Source organism: Scardinius erythrophthalmus, assembly GCF_964197995.2.
Source record: "Scardinius erythrophthalmus genome assembly, chromosome: 16".
NCBI classification, from domain to species: Eukaryota; Metazoa; Chordata; class Actinopteri; order Cypriniformes; family Leuciscidae; genus Scardinius; species Scardinius erythrophthalmus.
Window position 1 is genome coordinate 3967115 of NC_138236.1, and position 23758 is coordinate 3990872.

The window sequence follows — 23758 nt, forward strand, 5'->3', positions numbered from 1 at the left end:
GTGTGTCTGTGTGTGTGTGTGTGTGTGTGTGTGTGTGTGTGTGTGTGTGTGTGTGTGTGTGTGTGTGTGTGTGTCTCTGTGTGTGTCTCTGTGTGTGTGTGTGTGTGTGTGTGTGTGTGTGTGTGTGTGTGTGTGTGTGTGTGTGTGTGTGTGTGTGTGTGTGTGTGAGTGAGTGCCAAACTCTATCTATCCACCCATCCGTCTATCTAACTATCTGTCTGTCTCTATCATTCCATCTATCTGTTTGTCTATCTATCTATCTATCTATCTATCTGTCTGTATATCTATCTATCTATCTATCTATCTATCTATCTATCTATCTATCTATCTATCTATCTATCTATCTATCTATCTATCTATCTATCTGTCATTTGTTTGTTCTATCATTCTGTTGTTATATACAGTATATCGTTCTATATATCTGTCTGTCTGTCAGATAGTGTTTTGGATTTCATTTGTCGTGATTTGATTGTTTGAATCTCTTCCAGAACGGCATCATAAAAGTCTAATTTAAGCAGTAAGTGGCAATATGATTTCAAAGGTCCTGGATGAAATGACTCTACAAAGCTCAAGCCAAATTATTTTCTTTCAGGTCCTTCTGAGAAAACCAAAGAGCTCATCAATCTCAGGCGACAGCTCATGTCTTTGAGAAAACACATTATAGTGCTCATGTTAATCAGGTCAAGTTATCTAATAGATGTAGAAGAAAGGCTGTGGTAATCATCTGGGCATGTGATGCAGTTACTTGTTTAGGTACATTAAACCGGCCACTGTAAACTTACTAGTAGCCGACTAGTCAGCAAGGACCTAATATAAATGACTCCTGTTGTTTCAGGTATATATCACTGCGATAACAGAGCGTTTGTGAGTAGAGAGAACATCTATGCAGCTGAAACAAACAAAATCTTGCATACCTCCATTGACAGATTCATTTAACTGCGTAATTTGCTCATAATTATTTAAAACTAAGATAAGATAAGATAAGATAAGATAAGATAAGATAAGATAAGCCTTTATTGTCTCCTATTGGAGAAATTCGTCTTGGGCATTCGAGAGAACAATGGCAACACACTGTGTATAACACACATCCAACACACAGTTATATATATATATGTAGTGCTGGGAAGTTCTATTCAGAAATCATATTAGAATGATCAAAATATATTTAAAAATATATTCAAACAGAAAACAGTTATTGTAAATTGTAATACTATTTTAACAATACTACTGTTTTTACTGTTTTTGATCAAATAAAAACAGGCTTGGTAAACATAAGATTAAAAAAAAAAATCATACATATTCCAAACTTTTGACCGGTAGTGTTTGAATCAGTGAATCATTTGAACAAAATGAACTGATTCATATATCTGTATCTGTCCAGATACATATCATATATCTGTCCGCTTGACTGTAGTCTGAGTTCAGGTCAGCACTGTATTTTGTCACGCTATGCCACTACATGCTGGTAACAGTATCTTGCTATAGTTTAGTTAGTCATGTTACTACTTGTAGTGTAACTCCTTGCGGCGTCTGTAATCGGGGTTGTTTTCCTCCTGCTGTCACCATATAGAAGTCATGTGATCCATGTAAGACCCTTCACGGTGACAGTTGGCAGAGCGGTGCAGTGTTGCCGCCTCACTGAACTGCTAATGTGAGCCGCGTCACACACACTGCTGTTCATTCAGAGCCGAAGACTCAGGGGATGCATGAGACTCGTGTTTTTTTCAGTGCAGTGTCCTATGCACCAGATATCAGAATATATTCAATATTGCAATATGGCTGAGTGCGATTGTCAAATCATGCAGGCTGCGATTTAGTAAATACATGAAGTACATTAAATACATTTGCTACCGGTTTCAGAGTGAAGCGCATCATTTACACATGTAGTTAATCATGCAATTTTGTAGTTCATTTACTGTGAATCAAGTTTAATTACAATATATATCTAATTTTCTTTCATATAATTATACTTTATTAATATCATAATTATTATTGGTTACACTTTATTTTAAGGTGTCATTGTTACAGTGTAATTATATACTTAAGTACTGAGTAATAATAATTAACAACATGTACTTACTATAGGGTTAGCGTTGGATTAGGGTTTGGTTTAGGGTTAATTGCATGTAATTATGCATAATTTACTCTTATTACTATAGTAAGTACATGTAACATATGTAATACGGACACTGTAAAATAAAGTGTTACCTTATTATTTTATTGAAATACTGAATTGGTCAAAAACGGTGTGAACGTGGCATGAGAAAACGCAAATGGAAATTGAACTCTGTTCCATTCATGGATTGAGTTGGTGCTTGATAAAAGTAAACCCAAGTATGAACACCCATATTTTTTCAGGTTTTTCTCAAAATGTTCAGTCCTAAAGGGACTTTGCACTTCTGCAGAGTAAAAAGTAATTTTTCTGCTATTTTTTATTTATTTTTTCGCCACGGAATAAAAAACAAAAAGTCACTGTTACCTCTTTTGCTGTAAACAATCTTCTATAGTTGCACTCCCCCAACAAAATCACTCTAGAATCTTTTCAAGTCATCTTTTGAAACTTTGTCATATGACAGTATATCTCAGAAAAACAAAATACAGCGATGCCTTTTTTCTCCCTAAAATCGTGAATTCAATCCCGCGCTTGTTACACTTGATCCGAAGCGAGCCAGATCACCTTAACTGTCAGGTGACATCTGCTCGAGCGTACAGTGTGATCGATGGAGCCTTTGCTGTTTAATTGCCCTTCCGAACAAACTCTATTGAATTGAGCTCTTGTTATTTTGGTTGGGGAATGTGGAATGATCTGCACTGAGTCTCTCTGCGGGCTAATTAATGATGTGCAAATGGCACAAACGGAGCCCATTCTTCCGGCGCCCCGGCTACGTTTGTCAACACCTCCGCTGGAAAAGCGCACCGTGGGAGCCGAAGCTGTCAGCGCCGATGCAGTCCAGTGCGACGGACAGCTGCCACATCGATGTTCTCCTGCTGTGTAGCAGCTCGTTCACTCGGGTCAATCGCTTCAGCCAATGTTTCCGCCCAGTTGTAAACACAACTTAAGATGCAGCAAAATAGCCAGGTAAGCCATCGATCGGTGTCCATCAGGGTGTTGATGAGTGGTTGTGTAGTGAATGCAGGGAATAAGAAGTAAGAAAGGGCCGCTGGTGGTTGACGCAGAAATGACAGTGTGTTCAGCATCAGAATACAGCGTCCTATCAGAGTGAAGTTAGGCTGTGGCTTGGAGAGCAGCATCTCTCCGGGAGAGACGATCAGAAGCATTATTCAGCATCTCCTGCCTGCTATAGTGCAGAGAGGCCTTTGTTTGAGAAGTCAGGAGAACGATGAATAAGTCACCAACCCCTCGCCGCTCTCCTGAACTCCCAATGTGTTCTCGCTTGGGTTGAGGACAGTGCTGAAAAAAAAATGTGTACTTAATTTGGATTTTTGTTTTGCCATCCAGAAAGAACAAAGACGCTTGCTATAACTTCTATTTAAAAAAAAATTATATATATATATATATATATATATATATATATATACATATACACTACCGGTCAAAAGTAATATCTTCTGCTCACCAAGGCTGCATTTATTTGATTAAAAATACAAACAAAACCAGTAATATTGTGAAATATTATTACAATTTAAATCAGCTGTTTTCTATGTGAATATACAGTAAAGTGTAATGTATTCCTGTGATCAAAGCTGAATTTTCAGCATCATTACTCCAGTCTTCAGTGTCACATGATCCTTCAGAAATCACTCTAATATGATGATTTGATGATCAAGAAACATTTATGGTTATTATCAATGTTGAAAACAGTTACATTTTTATTTAATGATGCTTTGATGAATAGAAAGTTCAAAAGAACAGCATTTATCTGAAATCTAAAGCTTTTGTAACATCAAACACTACCCTTCAAAAGTTTGGGGTCAGTAAGAATTTTTATTTTATTTTTGGGGGAAAGAAATAAAATAAATCAATACTTTTATTCATCAAGGATGAGTTAAACTGATCAGAAGTTACAGTGAAGACATTTATAATGTTAGAAAATATTCTATTTTAAATAAATGCTGTTCTTTTGAACTTTCTATTCATCAAAAAACTGTTTTCAACATTGAAAATAATAATAAATGTTTTTGAGCGTAAAATCATCATATTAGAATGATTTCTGAAGGATCATGTGACACTGAAGACTGGAGTAATGATGCTGAAAATTCAGCTTTCATCTGAGGAACAAATTACTTTTTAAAATATATTAAAATAGAAAACAGTCATTTTAAATTGTCATTATATTTCACAATAATACAGTTTTTTTTTATTGTTTTTTTATCAAATAAATGCAGTCTTGGTGAGCAGAAGAGACTTCTTTTAAAAACATAAAAAATCTTACCGATCTAAAAATTTTGACCAGTAGTGTGTGTAAATATATATATATATATATATATATATTAATGGCATTGTATTATGTATATTGCTAGCCCTTGGGAAGAATTTCTTGTGAAGTTCCTCATTTGTCGCTTTGGATAAAGTGTTCGCTAAATGAATAAATATAAATGTAATCAAAACTGTGTAATAATGTCGTAAAATAGTTTTTAGAGAATATATCCTGAATTAAGTGTATGTTTCACAATGATTAAAAATTCATCATTAACCTCAGAAAATGTTGTTAGAATTATGCTTAAAACCAGAAAAAATGGAAACAAGTCCCAAAATAGAGAACGTCAGAACGTAGGCTCACCATTGGCCAGCATCAAACGCATCACACACATGACCAGCGTCGGCCAATAGTGAGCCTGCGTTCTGACGTACAACCCAGAAGTCTGCACTGTTACACTACGTGAACTCACTCAGGCCCACACAGAAGAAAATGAAGAGTTGAATAAAGTCGTTATTTTTGCTTTTTTTTTGCGCACAAAAAGTATTCTCGTCGCTTGATAAACTGAAGGTTGAGCCACTGTTGTCACTTGGACTATTTTAACAATGTCTTTAATAACTTTTCTGGGCCGGCAGATATCGATTACCTAGAAGCCTATATGAAGAAGTGAGCCAGCTCTCAGATTTCATCAAAAATATCTTAATTTGTGTTCCGAAGACGAACGAAAGTCTTACGGGGTTGGAACAACATGAGGGTCAGTAATTACTGACAGAATTTTCATTTTTGGGGTGAACTAACCCTTTAATTTTAGCTTTGTACTTCCCAAAGTCCTCGTGTTCCTATAGCTGAATGTCCAGATGTCTGGTTCCCAGTCTGTGTCTTTTCCGATCACATAATCCCCATGAGTTTTCATCCCACTCCAGCTCTTCACCGCCGCTCTCTGTTCTACAGCGGCGTTCGATTTCTGTGCCGTCTTCTCTGAGCACGTCCATATCCTGCTCTTTTGAATTGATTCTGTCATATGGATTAGAGTCGTGAATCATTAGCGCCGACTTCTCCGCAGACGCTGGTTTGTGCTGTGAAGTATAAAAAGACCATATTACTGCCAAGAGCCCTGGGCTTTTTCTAACTGTGAGAGAGTATGAAGGTGCAAATAAGCCCTGCCGGGCCTGGCGAGCTCGGAGAAGAGGTCGTGCTTCTCTTCGCAGGGAAGACAACACACTGCAGAGCGGCTGACTGAGCATCACGCTCCAAGATTATTATGAGATCTGACCCGGAGAGGAACCACGCTGAAAATGTCACATTTAAAATGGCCAGGCGAGAGAGAACTCCACAGACGGCGGATCTCACAGTCGGATAAGCTAGAAGTTGCAACGCTCCTGTTTTTTGCTCGTATTGTACAAATCAGTTTGGCGATAGATTGAGCTTGTCCTCCTCTTGACCTTGCGCTGGATGACTGTCATTTCTGCTGGTGAGAGTTGTTCGCCTACGTATTTGAACCCACGTTACAATGTCACACGGGTACACGTGTTCACAGTTTGTCACCCCAGACGTTTTCGCCCCGTGTCCATCTGTGCGTTTCCACACGAGTCGCAGAGAGTGTGAAGGGGTGACGGAAGAAATGTGTCAAGGGGTGGAGCGAGATTCTGCTGTATTGTTCATACACTCGAACTGATCACTATGGAGCATTTTCCTGATTGCAATGCACAGGATTATTTTTGGGTATTTTTTAATGTGTGCTTTTTGGTAGCTCTTTACAATAAGGTTCTATTTTCTAATTGCATAAGTTAACATTAGCTAACAATGAAAAATACTTCTAAAGCATTTTTTAAGCAACGTTTACTAATACATTACTAAAGTCAAAAGTTGTACCTTGTAATATTATTTAATGGACCTGAGCTAACATGAACTAACAATTTTATCAAGAAACATTATAAATGTAAGTGTCCCTATTATGCTTTTCCGGACATGACCTTTCATGCAGTGTGTAATAAAGCTGTTTGTGAATGGGAAAAGCAAAGTTTTAAAGATCACATGCATGACAAATAAAGTTATAGACTTCTAAAAGAAAGAATCAAATTCTGAACTGCAGAAACGAGTTTTCAGTAATTCCAGTCTCTCAACAATGTAACTAATTAGCATAATGCCAGCCTGTGCTGTTCATTGGCTGCCCGTGAACGAGGTCTACTTTGCCCCGCCCACAAACACTGTAGTTGTAGCTGAGACCGGAAGAGTTTGGTTCGTGTTTTCGACATGTTGAGGAGACGCTGTTTTCAGAGCTGTGAATCCACTTTGCTGCACTTCAAAAGTATGTGAAGTATGTAAATAGAAGACTAGCGCTAGAACTGATACGCGCAAAAAATGAGTGACGCCATCATTCGTATCACTGTGAAGATGATGGCCATTTAGTTTCTAACATGCTGTAAGCTGTAGACCAATCACAACACACTGTTCTGTCTGACCAATCAGAGCAGAGCAGGCTCACGGAAGGAGGAGTTTAGAGAGACTGAATCTTCGAATTAACCGTTTACCGACTCTTTGAGACATAAGTTAATGTGCAATGCATATTATTAGAAAAATTTAATGTTTTTTGACCTTGGATGCATGCAAGTCTATTGTTGGAGACTCTAAACCTTTAAAATAGCAAAATAGAGGCACTTCATAAGAAGCACTTTTCTTTTGTTTCTTTTTTATCCCTTATTCTTTAATTCATGTGTCTTATTCTTTATAAAAAGCACTCTGAATGATCACTGTGTGTGAAATCTTCTACATAAATAAACTTGCTTTGCCAACCTGTGCCAACATTTGAATGGCTAACAGTGGTTGAACTCTTTTATTTTATTTTACACGGCAGGGGCGACACTTGGAATAATTCCATTAAAAGTCCGTATATCGTGGTATAAAATTACTCATACTGTGATTTTGGTCTTACCGCCCACCTTAGTTGACAATTGTTATCATGTCTCTAAAGGGAGCCGACAAGCTTCTAGCCATGTGTTCATATCTCTGTCCAACTCGCAGTCTTTCACCCACACAGCACATGGGATTGACATTTTCACTGAATGTTGTGCAATACTCCATTTTTGGAGGGTTTTTCTTTTCTTTAGAAGGACATGAAATGGGATTTGTGAAATAGCATCAAACTGTGTCATCCATTCATCTCTGATAGTGAAAATCTTCCTGAGAGTCACATAATTGAGTTGGGAGGGTTTTCTTTTCCATCCGAGCGGCAGAAACGTGAGGACGGCGGCGCGGAAACGCTTGTTTATCGGAGGAGCACAGCAGCGCTTTAGCTAACCTCACTGTCCTCTGTTTTGGCAGGAAACTCTTGGAAAGTAGATTACAGTCACTCCAAAACATAGTTTGACAGTTTTCATACAAGAATGCAAAGGGTCAAACACAAAAACACCCTCTTCTGAATTCTTGAAATGAAAACACAGATGGTGTGCTTACCTTTTTTCCATATGTTTTTATCTAATAAGATCAAGATCTTAGTCTGTTTTTGATTTTACATCTTCACATCCCCATACATCCATATATGTCCTTCGTTCCTTCTTTGTTTAATATTTGTCTTATTTTAGACATATTTTAATAGAAATTATTTGTCAAATAAACACTTTTTTTTTAACGATACATTGTTTTAAGATGTTTTACAAAGAACAATCTTACAACCTATTTGCAGTTGGAAAAAAAGTAATAAATCACAGTATATGTTATTGCAATACTCAGCACACTGCAATACATTCAGAATCGCAATAATATCATATTGTGGGGCCTCTGGTGATTCCCACCCCTAACACACACACACACGTGACTGACATAATGACAAATACAAACCTTAACCAGAAATGTTTTCAGACAGGAACATAACATCTCTTGCTTAGCATGTCAGTTTTGTTTATAAAACCCAATAATCACGTTTTACAATCCAAACAACATCCATCCAGTTTGGTTGAGCTCTTGAAAATACTGCCCTATTTTCCTATAAATCATTAGAAAGGTCTATTATAAAATATTAAATTATTATGATAACAATCTGTGATGGTAATTTCTTTTTGTCAGGAAATCTTATCCGTCCATTGAGAGAGAAAAAAAATTCTCTACACTTTACTTTAAATTTTAATATTATTATTGTTTTCCTATTATTATTTTTATATTATTTAATTATTTATATTATATTATTATTATATAATTTTTCCTATTTTTACACTAAATAGGGTGTTGAGGGCATTGGTGAGTACACATGTAAGGTCTGTTTCATTCAAACTCGTAGCCGCAGGAATAACTCAAGTGAGACTCATAGAAGTCATAAAACATATGATGTTCCAGGAAATCCCTTATATGGACAAAGGCATCCAAGATATCGCTGTAGCAGGATAAAACACAGATATAGATAGACGTTTTGACTTATGAAACATGAACACAATAAACATACGACTGCCACAATATATGGCTTATCTGTGTTCTTCTAGACATCTCGGGTATTTTCATAAGAATAACGTATATTTGCAGTATAATGCAATGCTTATCACCCTATATTATACTAAATTATTATTATTAACTATATTATACTATTATACTTATACTATATTATACTTCTGCCTTATTCTATGATATGACCTATGAAGCCACATCAGATCACAAAATGAAGTTATTTCAAGCACTCGATTGAATAAACCTGAACTGTTAACAATGTAACATCTATAATTTTAAATCTATTTAACCAGACTACCAAGAGAGAATCAGGCTAAAATAGGCTCCATTTTCTGTAAAATATTTATTTTTATTTTTTTTTGATTTTGTGGTGAAATATGATCTGGACATGTTTGTGAGATCCAGCCTGTCTTCTGCTGTATGTTTTCTCTGTGTCCTCTCATCTAATGCATCCAGAGGAGCATCATTTAGCCTGACTCGTCCTCATAGACACATAATCGTCCTCATAGACACATACTCATCCTCCACAGTGCTAATTAGGTGGGAAGGAAATGTTATGGTCCCGCTGATGCTTTTTCTCTGCATAATACGACGAGAGATCCTCTGTAATACGATCACAGGAAAAGAGGCATAAATAGCAGTGACTTGCACATTATGCAGAGTTAATAAACGGAGAATCCGTCTAAATCTGACTTCTGATGACTCCACGTATGCGTCTGGTTGGGGGAAAAGGTTTTTTTTTTTTTGGCTAATTTATGATTCTTTTCTTGAGCTCTGAAGTAAAGTTTCAGCTGTAGCATAACGTAATGAATAATGCAGCACCACTTATTCAACCCGAACGTCACCGAGAACAAAGACTTGAGATTTACAAGCTGGTAAACAGGCGTCAGATAGATCCATGTGGTGCGGTGGCTTTGTTCTGTGGAGACGTGAATCAAGCGTGCCGCTACATCAAAGCTGTGTCACCTGTGCTATATCTGCTTCATGAGACACAGTGTTCACCCTTTATTACTGAGAGGATCTTTACAATGCAACCATCTGCAATAATAAACCTATGTATAGATGAGGAAATCAGATGGAGCTTGTTAAATGTTTACCTGGATCTAGGACTGTGCAATGACAAATATTGCAACTACTGCACAAATATTGTTCGAAATATTCTTTAAGACTCACCCTGATAAGCAGAAGTGCAAAACATATTATGACTTTGTTGACTTGTTGACTTCGGAAAATGCATCTGGTATAATAGTGTATTTTGTCTCATTGCACTGGCAGATAGTTGTATGCAGATATAACATAAATAGTTGTTTTTATGACTAGGGTTGGATATCATTTTCACTTGTATAAAAAATAGTGCTGTCAATCAATTTATCGTGTGTGTGTGTATATATATATGTATATATATATATATATATATATATATATATATATATATATATATATATATATATATATATATATATATATATATATATATATATATATAACATACATACATGTGTATATATATGTGTGTGTGTATATATATATACATGTGTATACACATGTATGTATGTATGTATGTTATATACATATACAACATACACACACACAATAAATTGATTGACAGCACTATTTTTTATACAATTTAAAACGTATATACTGTATGTGTGTGTGTGTGTGTGTATATATATATATATATGTGTCTGTGTGTGCGTGTGTATATATATATGTGTGTGTGTGTGTGTATGTATAAGTATATATATATATATATATATATATATATATATATACTTACTGTCTTATTTTTCCAGTTACTTTTCTCGTTTTCTCTTTTTCCCCACATGTCTTTGTTTAGTAAACCACAGATATTTTGCCTTAGCTGCTGGTTAGCGCACGTCTGAGGCGGGTGTGCTGTAGTCATCAGAACGGCTCTTTACCAGCGCTGCTGATATACAGAAACCATAATCACACATCAGCACCACTGCCACCGCAACTGTCAGCGGCCACAACAAAGCTGAGCGCTGGCATTTGCTTCAGCCTTTAGTCTCTCCATGGAAAAGCAAAGCCATCACCTCTTTGGCATTCAGCTTGGGTGGATTTGTGGTGCCCTTTTTCCAAAAGCAGCGTCTGAGACCATCTCCACTGAAGCAGAGCTCCAATTAGAGCCGCTGGAGGAGACACAAGAGCTTCAGCCGGCACGCAGAGACTATTCATGCTAAAAAATATATATATATACTGTAACTATTAATTTGTATTTTTGCTATATAATATAATATAATATAATATATTATATATAATATAATATAATATATCGAAATTATTCAACCCCCTTTGCAAATCAGGTTTATTGGCAATATTTATAGACTTTCAGTTGTTTGCAATGAACAAATCAAACAAAAGTAATTGAAATAGCTCAACACAACATATGTTTCTCCAAATTCAACTGAAAATGTAACTTTTAATGACTTCTGCAGTCTCAAAATTATTCAACTCCATTCATTGGAAGCATCTTTAGTATTTAGTAGAACACCCTTTTGCTGTTATGACCTGCTGCAAACAAGATGTATAACCAGACACCAGCTTCTGGCAGCGTTTCTGAGGAATCTGAGCCCGTTCCTCATGAGCAATGGCCTCCAGTTCAGTGATATTCTTGGGTTTGCTTGCTGCAACCGCCTTCTTTAAATCCCACTAGAGGTTTTCTATGGGGTTCAAGTCTGGTGACCGTGATGGCCACTGTAGAATCTTCCAGGACTTCTTCTGAAACCAAGCCTTGGTGGAACCTGAGGTATGCTCGGGATCATTATCCTGTTGGAAGATCCAATGACTCCCAAGCTTCAGCTTCCTCACTGACGGCATGACGTTTTCTCCTAGGATTTCCTGATAGTTCAATGAATCCATCTTGCCTTTCAAACGCTGCAGGTTTCCAGTGCCAGAGGACGTAAAGCAGCCGCAGAGCATCACATGCTTAACTGTAGACAGTGTTCTTTACAGCTAATGCTTCATTCTTCTTTCTCCAGACATACCGCTGATCCATATTGGGGATTTGGGAAAACCACTTGAAACATTTGTCGTGTTGAGCTATTTCAATTACTTTTGTTTGATTTGTTCATTGCAAATATATTAATACTGTACAATATATGAATTTATTTATACATAAACACTCTTAATGCTCACCAAGGCTGCATTCATTTGTTCAAAATTAGATTAAAAACATTAATATTGTGAAATATTATTATAATTTAAAATATCTGTTTTCTATGTGAATATATTTTAAATGTTATTTATTCCTGTGATCAAAGCTGAATTTTCAGCATCATTACTCCAGTCTTCAGCGTCACATGATCCTTCAGAAATCATTCATGCTGATTTGCTGCTAAATTATTATCAGTATTTATTGGTGCTCAAATATTAATATTAAATAATTATAATCAATTATAATATTAATCATTAATCAATATAATTATTCATATTAATTATTTCTAACTTTTGACCGGTAGTGTATAAAGCATTTAATTTGATTAGTTGAGCTGCTAAAGTCCTTTTAGCATAAATTAATACTTAAGCATAAATTAATACGTGTTTATGATAAAATTCCCTGAGTTAAATTTTAATGACAATTTACAATTAAAATTCCTAAGCATTGGAGATGCTGAAGGACTCTCCTCACGTCCAGGGCTCGTCTGAGCTTCAGTCGGCTGGTGAGAACCTCAGCACACGCTTCATGTGGTTTGGTAAATCAGAAATATAAGATGACAGTCTGCCTGACTCCAGCCTTTTTGCAGTCTTGTTAAAAGAGCTGCCGTCTTGAAAGCATTCGTCAGACGCCGATGTGAGAGAAGGTGGAAGTGAAAAGCTCTGGATGCATCTTGGCTAGAAGGGCATGATGGGAAAAGATGCGATATTTCACTGCTCAGACTTCAACCAGGCCTTATACGACAGTTTTATGACAGTTTCTTCCATAAAAGTGCTGTGTGTATTTCATAGCAGCACGACATCTGAATTTTCATTGTCAATGACTGAAAATAAGCTAAAATGAAGGGTTTGATATATTCATGCCATAGGAGAACCTTTTAAAGTTCAGTTAGTACATAGTGATAATAATAATGATAATAAATGGAAATGTTTAGTATAATATTATTTAAAAAAAGATATGTATTATTCATTTATTTATTTATTATTATTATCTATTTTATATTATTTTATTCTTATTCAATAAGATTTAAATTATTGAAATACTATTATTATAGAAATTATTAATAATTATTATAAATTATTATTCTATAAAATTTTCATTTATAGTATATCATAATATGAAATGCTTGATTTTAAAAATTATTAATATTAATAATGACAATGGCTATTATTAGTATTTTTATGTAATTATTAAAATTATTATTCTGTCATGTCATATAAATATTTCATTTATATTTCTAATATATTCTTAACAATAATTATGGTCTTTTCTTTTCTGGTTCTGTTGAAATAACACAAGTGGAAGTTTGTAAGAAACACCAGACCTTCAGTAGACCTCAGTTCTCTTCTGGATAGACAACCTGAATTGCTTTTAAATGAACTCTAGATGAAGTCAGAGAGCAATCGTTTCTGATTACCGATGTCAGCGCTCCACAAACAACTCTATTTAATGTGTTTTCCGTTGTCTTATATCCACGTCATTAACGTCTTCTGAATCTGCTTCAGTATTAAATGGACAGTAGCGCCTAAATGACGTCCCAGGATCCTCTGCGCTCACCCTGCATTTATTGGACTGATACATTTGTGTGTTGCATCCGTCGCTCCTCGTGCGAGCTGCTCATTTACGGCTTCATCTTCCAGCGCTGTTTGTTTTCTGAGGTGCAGCCTCCAGTTTGATGGTTCGACAGCAAATGGCCTTTAATAAAAAGTCATTTGTGGCTCCTGAGCTGTGCGTAAGTGTCCTGTAATTAAATTGAAAATGTCTCCTCTGCCGGTGCGCCGTCAACTACTGCACACGCTGATGATGCTCACAGAGTTCAAAGGGCACATGCGCATCAATGACCTTCCTCCTGAGGCGCGTGTTTGCTCTGGTGAAAATTAAATATTAACTCGGGGCCAGAGTTACTTGGTTTTTCTTTGACGATCTTCGCAGTGTGTGTGCTAGAGAGAATTGTGTTCAGGCTGAAAGTGAAATGTTCGTGCCGTCTGCTGCCATACTGGATCAATACTGCAAATTTCCCACGACAATCAGGATCCCTGTATGTCAGATAGCAATGCAGTTAAAGGAATAGTTCAGCCGGAGTGAGATTTCTCTCTGTTGTTTATGCAGTTCTTGCATGCAATGCCAGATCTTATCAACTGTCAAGCTCCAAAAACGAACAAAAATGCAGCATAATAGTAGTCCATAAGATATATTCCAAGTCTTCTGAGCTCATGTTGTAATTTTGTACGAAGAGCAGATTGAAATTTAAGATATAAAAATAAAGATTTTCTTTGAATTACTGTTTGATGTAAGTTCTTTCTGAAGGCTTTTAATACACTGAAAAGTAGGTTTTACCATTTCAGTCTTTCTACTTCAAAATTTCACGTTAAATACAATGTGTATTGCATAAATCATATGCATTACTTTCATGATCTTTAGCATCATTCTGGAGCCTTAAAGCATCTCAATATGGATTCAAATCTTTCCAAACTTCTCTGGAAGAACAAAATGCATACTCTTTGGAACGACATGAGTTAAAGAGTTGTATTATTTGCGGCACTGTGTCTTTAGTTTGTATTGCCCGTGCTGTCCTGGCATGTGAAGCCTCACAGATGTTCTTCTGTCTGGGACGGATGAGTCTCCAGCTATGGGTCATTAGTGATCTGTCTGATACGGAGTGCAGGGGGCCAATCAGCTTGTTCTTCTCATCTCAGCCCTCATTTCACTCCTGCACAGATGCATTAACCTGGAGATGTGCTGGCCTAGTTATAGCAGAGGGCACAGCATGACTCTCCAGAGCCCAGTGGTTTCAGCCAACTTTGACCTTCTACTGGTGACAGTACAGTGCACTCTTCCCATCGGTATACACAAACTCAGATTTATATTCATATCATAGAGGATATCATAAATTAAACTTAAATGGCAATGAAAATTACCTATGAATTGTCATTTAAGTGAAATTACTGAACTTAAATATACAAGTTGATAAAAAGTTATCATTCTAGAAGAAAATTTCAGATGGCACTTTTTTGCATCTGAACTCTTCACATATATATGTATATATATATACATTTATTTATTATTTTATACAATAAAGGAAGTATGTGTATATTAGGGATGCTAACGATTAATTGATGACAATAACTTGTCGATAACAACTTAATTGATAAAACTGGTCAACCGTAAAGCAGACATAACGAAAAATGAAGTGATCATGCCAGAGTTATGTTTGTGGCCATTTTACGTTAAAAGGCTTGAGTTACACCTTTCATGACTTTAAGTTTGCGTGTGCATTCTCAGAATCTTGTTTTGTGCAAATGTAAGTTGTAATATTGTGTTTATTTTGTGTAGGCCTATCTGATTTATTTCTGATACATTTGGGTAAGAATTAACGCTGTTTATTACATGGCTTGGTTGAATTCTAATGTAGTGGTGTGTTATTTCTTGATAACCGACCGCTGCGAAGTATAACACACCGTTGCTATGAAAACACACCGTTGCTATGGATGCAGGATTCTAACCGTAGAGACTGAACGGACTATTTTATTTAGCGGAAGCAATACAATCGTTTTTAAATCAATAAACTCCTTTTTAAATCAATATTTTGTGTCAAATTATTGATTTATTTGGTGGGTAGCCATGTAATAAGCGGGATAATGTAGAGCGAGGCGGTTGTTATAGCGAATACAACCCCTTCAGGCTGATTCTCCGCTTTGCGTCGGGGTCCTGATCAGCCTGTCGGGGTTGTATTCGCTATAACAACCGTCTCGCTCTACATTATCCCTTACATAAAGTGCGCCGGTGATCATTTTCAGCGCATGCCACTCAAACAGCGACTATTAATGACTATGATTGGGACTGTCATATTACATAACATTATAAAGAGAATAATATTGCAATAAAACGTTGGGAATTTATTGGGTTTAGTTGCCGTGTTGTTCCAGGAAGAAAACGTCCACAACAGGAGCTACATATTCTGAACAGCACGCATCTGAGGCAGCGTTGTTGGTGACACGTTGTATTAGTCGTTATATTTGATTAAATAAGTAATTTAATAAATGATCAATCACATCGACTCATTTTACAATCCTACTAGCCCTTTATTTAGATTAAAAACCATTCTCATTCATTTGGTGAGAAACATTGTGTTTTGAGCAGCATTTGCAAACCCTGTCATGCTGTTGGCTATATGACAGTAGACGCAGCATTATATTGCATAATATTGCAGCATTATATTGCAAATATTGCATTAAGGTGATTAATCAACCAATTGATCGTTGATTTAAACAATCAATCAATCATGGGAATTTGAGTAAATTGACATCCCCAGTATGTATGTATGTATATATATATATATATATATATATATATATATATATATATATATATATATATATATATATATATATATATATAGTGTTAGCTACTCAGTTGATTAGGCTCATGACACATAGCAAAACAGCTAAAAGTATTCTTAGGGGCCATTCACACAGAATGTGTATTTGCTTTGAAAAACGTGAGACGTGGGTAGTGGAATGGGCGCCGCGTTTTTAGAATGCCAGGTCATGCGCGAGACACTGCTAAAGACGCGAGTGCAATGGTTATGCACGTCTGTTTACATGGAAAAACATGGAAATGCGTGGAAAAGTAGTGCATTGGGATGGAAAAATGTGTTCTGTGTGAACAACCCTTTAATATGTTTGACCTTATTAAAAGTAGTTTTAAAAAAGCTGTAAGAGCTGTGATTGTGATGTTTGAGTTCAGGAGGGAGAGACAACGTGCAAAAGGGCCGTTTGCAAAATATGTAAGGAATAATTGACGACAGGCCGTTGAATTATTATAAAAATAATGCACACCCGAGGTGGTAATGCGGTCACGACGCGAAGCGGAGTGTGCTTTATTTTTCTAATAATAACGGCCTCAAGTCAATTATTCCGCTTATACTACAGTTACCATACATCGAAATATTGTTCAGATTATGTATTTCAAGACGTTTGTAAAGTTTTTGTCATTAAAACGCTCTTGTATGTAGGACTAATTTCTTACGCATCTAATCCAATGCCTCCGTTGCTAATTACAAAACGTTATTTTAGAGTTATTAACGGAGGTTTGAGCCACTGATAGCAGACTAATGCTGGGGACACACGACTAGCTGACACATTCTCTGACTGTTTTCATCGACTGCAGCAGATTTTAAACACCGACTTGAACACAGACTGAACGCGCGTTTGGGCATTATCAGTCATAAGTATCAAATTGCATTCATAACCGGCCTTAAAGTGTGTCCCCGGCTTTATGCAGTTATTAGTGCAGTTATTAGAGAGAGATGTTGCAATAATGAGACAGAAAAGCATGTGCGTCAATAGTATTATTTATTTATTAATTCAATTCCTTTTAATTAATTCGAATTCATTCTTTTTTTTTTTCTATTATTGACAGATGACAGACTAGCCAAATAAATGAAACACAAAGCCCTTTTAACAAGTAGGCCTATCAATAATTATTTATTTTTATATTATCTGCAATAATAATAATCCGCTGCAGGACTATCCATTTATTTAGCCTATATTCAGTTTAATTTTCTATTGATTATAGATAGGACTATATACTTTATTTATTCAAATTAAACTGCATGTTTCCATTGTTTGTGAAGCTAGACATTGAAAATTGCAGATCAAGCGCATGGGGCTAAATGTTTTTTCTTGTTATGAATTGTATCCTATTTTCCGTTATTACCGTTAACTACGCGAAGTGATATGGAACTGTAATGCGGTCAAGACCTGCCTGGAACTACTTTAGCTGTGCGTTTCCCTGAAAATAATGCACACCTTAGAACGTTCGTCAACCAATCAGATTCAAGCATTCAACGGCCCTGTAGTATAGGCTGTATTTTTATAATTGTTTATATATATATATCAATGAACATGATAGTAACTTGCAGTTCATTGATTGAGTCAAATTTTTTATTTAGTTGCCGCTCTGATCAATTCAGTTCAGTGTCTCTCAGAGTATTTTCAAACTATTCATTAAAAGAACCGACTCGTAAGAGTCATTCAAGCTGTAATCAGACAGGTTGCGCTGAATGTTTTGATTCGCTAAAAAGGACTGGCTCGTAAGAATCATTTGTTCGTCCTACATTATTGCAGTGTATGTTTGTTTTATTGAACAACTCAATAGAAAGATGTGTTCAGTCATTTTGCAGTACAGTATCATTTTATCACATTCAATACAGACTGCAAGCTCACGTTCACAACTCGGGTAAATATTATTAATTCTGGCACTGAAGATCAATGTTGTTTTTTACCATGATAAGTTGCCACCATGTTGCTAAGGCATTGTTGTGGTTTCCATGGCTTTCCTGTGCTGTTGCTAAGGTATTCTGAGTGGTTTGCTATGTGGTTTCACCGTATGAAAAAGAGTCCTGCACCTTTAAGTCTCTGTGATATTCTGGTGTGGTGCTTCCTTCAGTGTAAATCTATGGGAGTTTTTTCCACCTGTTTTATGGCCCACCAGGTGAAGTCTGGTTTGGGACGAGTTGCACATTGGAGTTTAATACTTAGATTTAGAGGTTTGGTAAAATCTCTAAACCTAAATCACAGCAATAATAGTGGCAAGCACCACTAAAAAGAGCTTAGAGAGAAATATCTCTGTTAGCCTATTGTGTAACAGCCGACGTCAGCGTTAAAAACACATCTCGAGGTCTGCGCACGGTTCCATTCTGCTGCACCCTGTCAAGTTTAATTCACTTTTAAAGATGACCTTGTCACTGAAAAACTTGATTGTGTGGGTTCAAGGCAGTTTGAAAGTCCATTCTGAGTGAATTTGATAAATACAGCAGTTGCATTTGAAACATAAACTGTTGGTGAAGAGTTTTCTGCACCTGCTACAAAAGGAAAAGTTTGAACACCTAGATTCCAGACAGCTAAAAAACATTTTTTTCCTTATTTGATCATTAAATAAAATACATTAAATATACAGTATGTTGAAGTCATGTGATGACTATATATCATACTAGAGTTTGGAATGTTTATCATTGCATATTTTGCATACTTAAAGATTAGTTCACTTTCAAAAAAATGTTTGCGGATAATTTACTTACCCCGATGTCATCCAAGATATTCATGTCTTTCTTTCATTAGTCGAAAAGAAATTAAGGTTTTTGAGGAAAACATTCCAGGATTTTTTTACACAGAATGGACTTCAATGGCAACCAACTATACCAATGTTCAGAGAAGGTTCAAATGTCTCAATGCAGCTTCAAAGTCTCGACACGACCCCAGTCGAGAAATAAGGGTCTTATCTCGCGAAACGATCGGCCATTTTCAAAAAAAAAAAAAAAAAAAAAAATATATATATATATATATATATATATATATATATATATATATATATATATATATATATATATACTTTTTAACCACGAATGCTCGTCGTGTACCATCTCTGAGATGTGCCACACACTGCGTCATCACGTTGGAAAGGTCACGCGTCACGTCATCTATCTGTCTGTGTACTCTGGTTCAGAAAGGTAGGGAAGGGCGAAAAATTCCATCTCATTTTCTCCTCCAACTTCACAATCGTCTGACATCTTTGATTTAATTTATTATTTTATTTTTTTATTTTTTTTCGTGACCTTTCCAACGTGATGACGTAATACGTGGCGCATCTCAGAGATGGTACAAGATGGGCATTCGTGGTTAAAAAGTGTAGAATTGTTGTTGTTTTTTTTTTAAATGACCGATCGTTTCGCTAGATAAGACCCTTATTTCTCGACTGGGATTGTGTCGAGACTTTGAAGCTGCATTGAGACGGACATTTGAACCTTCTTTGAACATTGGTATAGTTGGTTGCCATTGAAGTCCATTCTGTGTAAAAAGATCCTGGAATGTTTTCCTCAAAAACCTTAATTTCCTTTCAACTAATGAAAGAAAGATATGGATATCTTGGATGACATCGGGGTGTGTAAATAATCAGCAAACATTTTTTTGAAAGTGAGCTAATCCTTTAATATACATGTTTGGGGTTGGTAAGATTTTTTAAATGTTTTTAAACAAAGTCTCTTCTTTTACCAAGGCTGCATTTATTTGATTAAAAAAAAAAAAAAAAAAAAAAAAAAAAAGAATTTATAATAATTTATTCCTGTGATTAAAGCTGAATTTTCAGCATCATTACTCCAGTCTTCAGTGTCACATGATCCTTCAGAAATCGTTCTAATATGATGAAACATTTCTGATCATTATCAGTGTTAAAACACTATTTTTGTAAAAGAACAGCATTTTTTTATATCTTTTGTAACATTATAAATGTCTTTACTGTCACTTAAAACTAATAAAAGTATTAATTTCTGTCACTAGCAGTGTCTGAAAAAAAAGTGTCTGCAAAAAACCTGGATAGCATGTGGAAAATGTGTCAAACGTTTAGAAAATGAGTCCTTTGAGTGTGTGATTCTGAAGAGACACTTGCACAGATGTGTTTGCTACAGTGCAACAGCAGTTAACAGTTTGGTGTTGTTTTATCTTTCAGATATTTAAGCAGAAGGTGTTGGAGCTGGGCGAGAAGTTGTTACCCGCCTTCAACACACCCACCGGCATTCCCAGAGGAGTCATTAACCTGGGCAGGTGAGCATCCCATGCAGCTTCTACCTGTCTGCGCACCGTCCCGTCTGTCGGCCCGAACCCGGCTAGACGCTTCCATTCACAAAGCCATATGCCTCGAATATTACCATTTCTTTCTTGTTTTCCGAGCGAAAGCTTTCTGGCACTCCTGTCGCCCACCTGGCTTCCATTAGTCCTCCAGCTCGCTCTGACAGCTGCAGGCAAATTTAATTAACTGATTCTCACGCTAATTCCAGTTAGATGAGTAACAGGAGCCGGTCCCACAGATGGGCTGGGAGAAAGCGGGTCCCGGTGTGGCATTTGGGTTAGTCTTCTTGGTGACACAGACCGAACACACGTCACTACGCACACGCTCTTATTATGACATTCACACTACCGGTCAGAAGTTTAGAATTATTAACATTTTGTGATGTTTTTGGATGCTTATACTCACCAAAGCTGCATTTATTTGATCAAAAATGCAGTAAAAACTGTAATATTATGTCAATAGCTGTTTTCTATGCGAGTATAAAATGTAATTTATTCCTGTGATTAAAGCTGACTTTTTAGCATCATTACTCCAATCTTCGGTGTCACATGATCCTTCAGAAATCATTCTAATATGATGATTTGCTGCTCAAGAAACATTTATTATTATCATCGATGTTGAAAACAGTTGTGCTGCTTTTTTATTTTTGTAATAATTGTATTATTAATGTAATCATACTTCACAATATTACTGTTTTTACTCTATGTTTTATCAAATAAATGCAGTCTTGGTGGAGCATAAGAGGCTTCTTTTAAAAAATATAAATGAAAAACTTAATTATTCCAAACTATGCAAGTGAATGTCAGTAAGAGGTGAAGTCAAATCTGTGAAAACGTTAGTTAGATGCCAGGCAGCATTTAAGGCATCAAAACATTTATACCTCATTTTGTTCAAATTCCAGTGCAGCATCACATGCATATTTCAGGCAGAAGGCAATAATAAATGTGCAATAATTGTCTTCAAAAATCAAGCATTGATTTTTTTGAATATAAGTGTTAGCCTACTCAGCGTAAGCTACTCCGCATCATTCATGATCTGTTTCTTAATATTAAATCTGCTTTAAGCCATTTCTCCCACCTGTGAAACTATCCACCATTTATTTAACAAACACTTTGATTTTTCCGACAAAAGTTTTCTCACTTTCCTCTTCCTCCCCAGACTTCAGCGCTATTGATCGTTCTTTCAGAAGGGAAGCGGTGCGTGGCTCGCTTTCCCAATAAGAACCAGAAACAAATAATCTTGTGAATTAGTTCCACAGTTTCACCGAATGTATCCTGCAGGGAGGAGCGAAGCCCGAGTTCATTCAGCATCTCGGTCTCTCTCTTTCTCTCTCTTTCCATGTTTCCTCTGCTCAGTTTTTTTTTCCATGCATCAGGAGTGAGTCCAGAACAGTTGAAATTTTAATGACATTTAATCAAAATGAAGAATTAAAATGCTCTGGATGTACTGTTCAAACTGTTCTTAAAATATTTACATTGTTGCACTTTTTTCCAGATGGTCTATTACAGCTTAAAGTGTTTGAATCCCTGGCAAATGAAAGTTAAAGCGTTGTTGGTTAATAACATCTTAAGTCAAACTTAATCAGGTTTTAGACAAGGACATAGTAATATAACTGCTGCGATGTCAGTCACTGATCACATTATTACTGCATTAGATGTTAGAAAATCATGTGTTGCACTTTATATTGGTTTATCCAAAGCATTTGATTCTGTGGATCATGGTCTTCTTTTACATAGGCTCAAATGTATAGGTTTTAGTAATACAGTGCTGAAGTGTTTTTTTAACTATTTGACTGGAAGATCTCAGTGTTCCACAAGGGTCTATTTTGGGACCAATTTTATTTTCTATTTCTATAAATTAACTTGGTTAAGGACTAGAGCCAGGAAATGAATACTATTATGCATATTCTATATAATATGGCTCCATCTGTAAAAGTGGCAATTGACTCCTTACAGACTGCTTTTAATTTGGTTCAGACTTCTCTTGTTAACTTAAAATTTGTGCTAAATACCAAAAAGACTAAATATATTATTTTTACGCGATTGACACTTAATGGTTTTATGATTAAAACTTTTGATAGCGCTCATCTTGAGAAGGTTCCCTCTTACAAATATCAGTATTATTTTGTGAAATATGTAAACATCCTTAAAAGATCAATTTGCATGAGAAGCCAAACTTTGTAGCATAAAATCTTTCCACCAATGCATTTTTTTAACACCTTGCTAAACAGACCCATGCTAAACAGTATGTGTACATCACACAGCATCTGATATGTGAAACAGCTTATTCAGGACAGTAGTATATAAAAAAATAACATGCACTTTTTATGTTCCCTCTTATTTTGTTAAAACGATTAACATATTCTGCAAGTGTGTAAACTTATGAGGCAGAACTGTAAATGCAACTTTTGGTGGTGTGCATGTCAATTCTGTGCAAACCATCTGAGATGTTCCTAGATGGAATAAATTTGAATGTTAAACATGTTTTATTGTATATTCAATCCTCTTAAAAATTGCATCATTATTGATTTTGCATTAAGCATGTAATGTTCTCGTGTGGGATGAAGTGAAGGCTTTTAGCACGTCTGTGTTAAACGGTTCCTGCCGTTTCCACTGCGCTCATTTTCCCAGCAAATGACAAGTACGCTGGCATCCGCTTTCCATGGTTTGGTGCTTTGTTGCCATGGCCGCACTGTTACCTGCCTGGTTGCCATGGCAGCGGTGTGGCGTGGGTGTTGGTGCTCACTGTGCCTGGTTTGCTCTCTGTTGCAGTGGCACCAGCTGGAGTTGGGGCTGGGCATCGGCCGGGAGCAGTATCCTGGCAGAGTTCGGGACGCTCCACCTGGAGTTCGTTCACCTGTCCCAACTGTCTGGAAACCCAGTGTTCACTGAGAAGGCAAGAGTCATTTGTCTTCTGATGATTTACATTAATGTTGTCACCATACCAATATTTCAGTAGTCAGTCCAAGTAAAACTTCTCACAGTACTATTCGAAAATGAAATATAATAATCATTTAAATTAACTAATATATAAGTAAATACATTAAAACATTAGCATTTAGCCTTCAAATATTGTTCAGTTAAATAAACACTGCATTTAAAAATCTATTGAAAAGTTAGTAATAAAATGAAGGAAAAACACACAT

At 36.1% G+C, this 23758-nt stretch overlaps 1 protein-coding gene across 1 annotated transcript in view; it reads left to right on the top strand.

The window, feature by feature from the left end:
• LOC308704664 (mannosyl-oligosaccharide 1,2-alpha-mannosidase IA) overlaps window positions 1–23758 on the top strand; it is a 215495-nt gene that overhangs the window by 175550 nt on the left and 16187 nt on the right. Inside the window, exons 5-6 of the mRNA XM_081389126.1 lie at window positions 20494–20588; window positions 23385–23508. Of these exons, the coding sequence (XP_081245252.1) occupies window positions 20494–20588; window positions 23385–23508 (219 nt within the window). The remainder of the gene's footprint in view (window positions 1–20493; window positions 20589–23384; window positions 23509–23758) is intronic.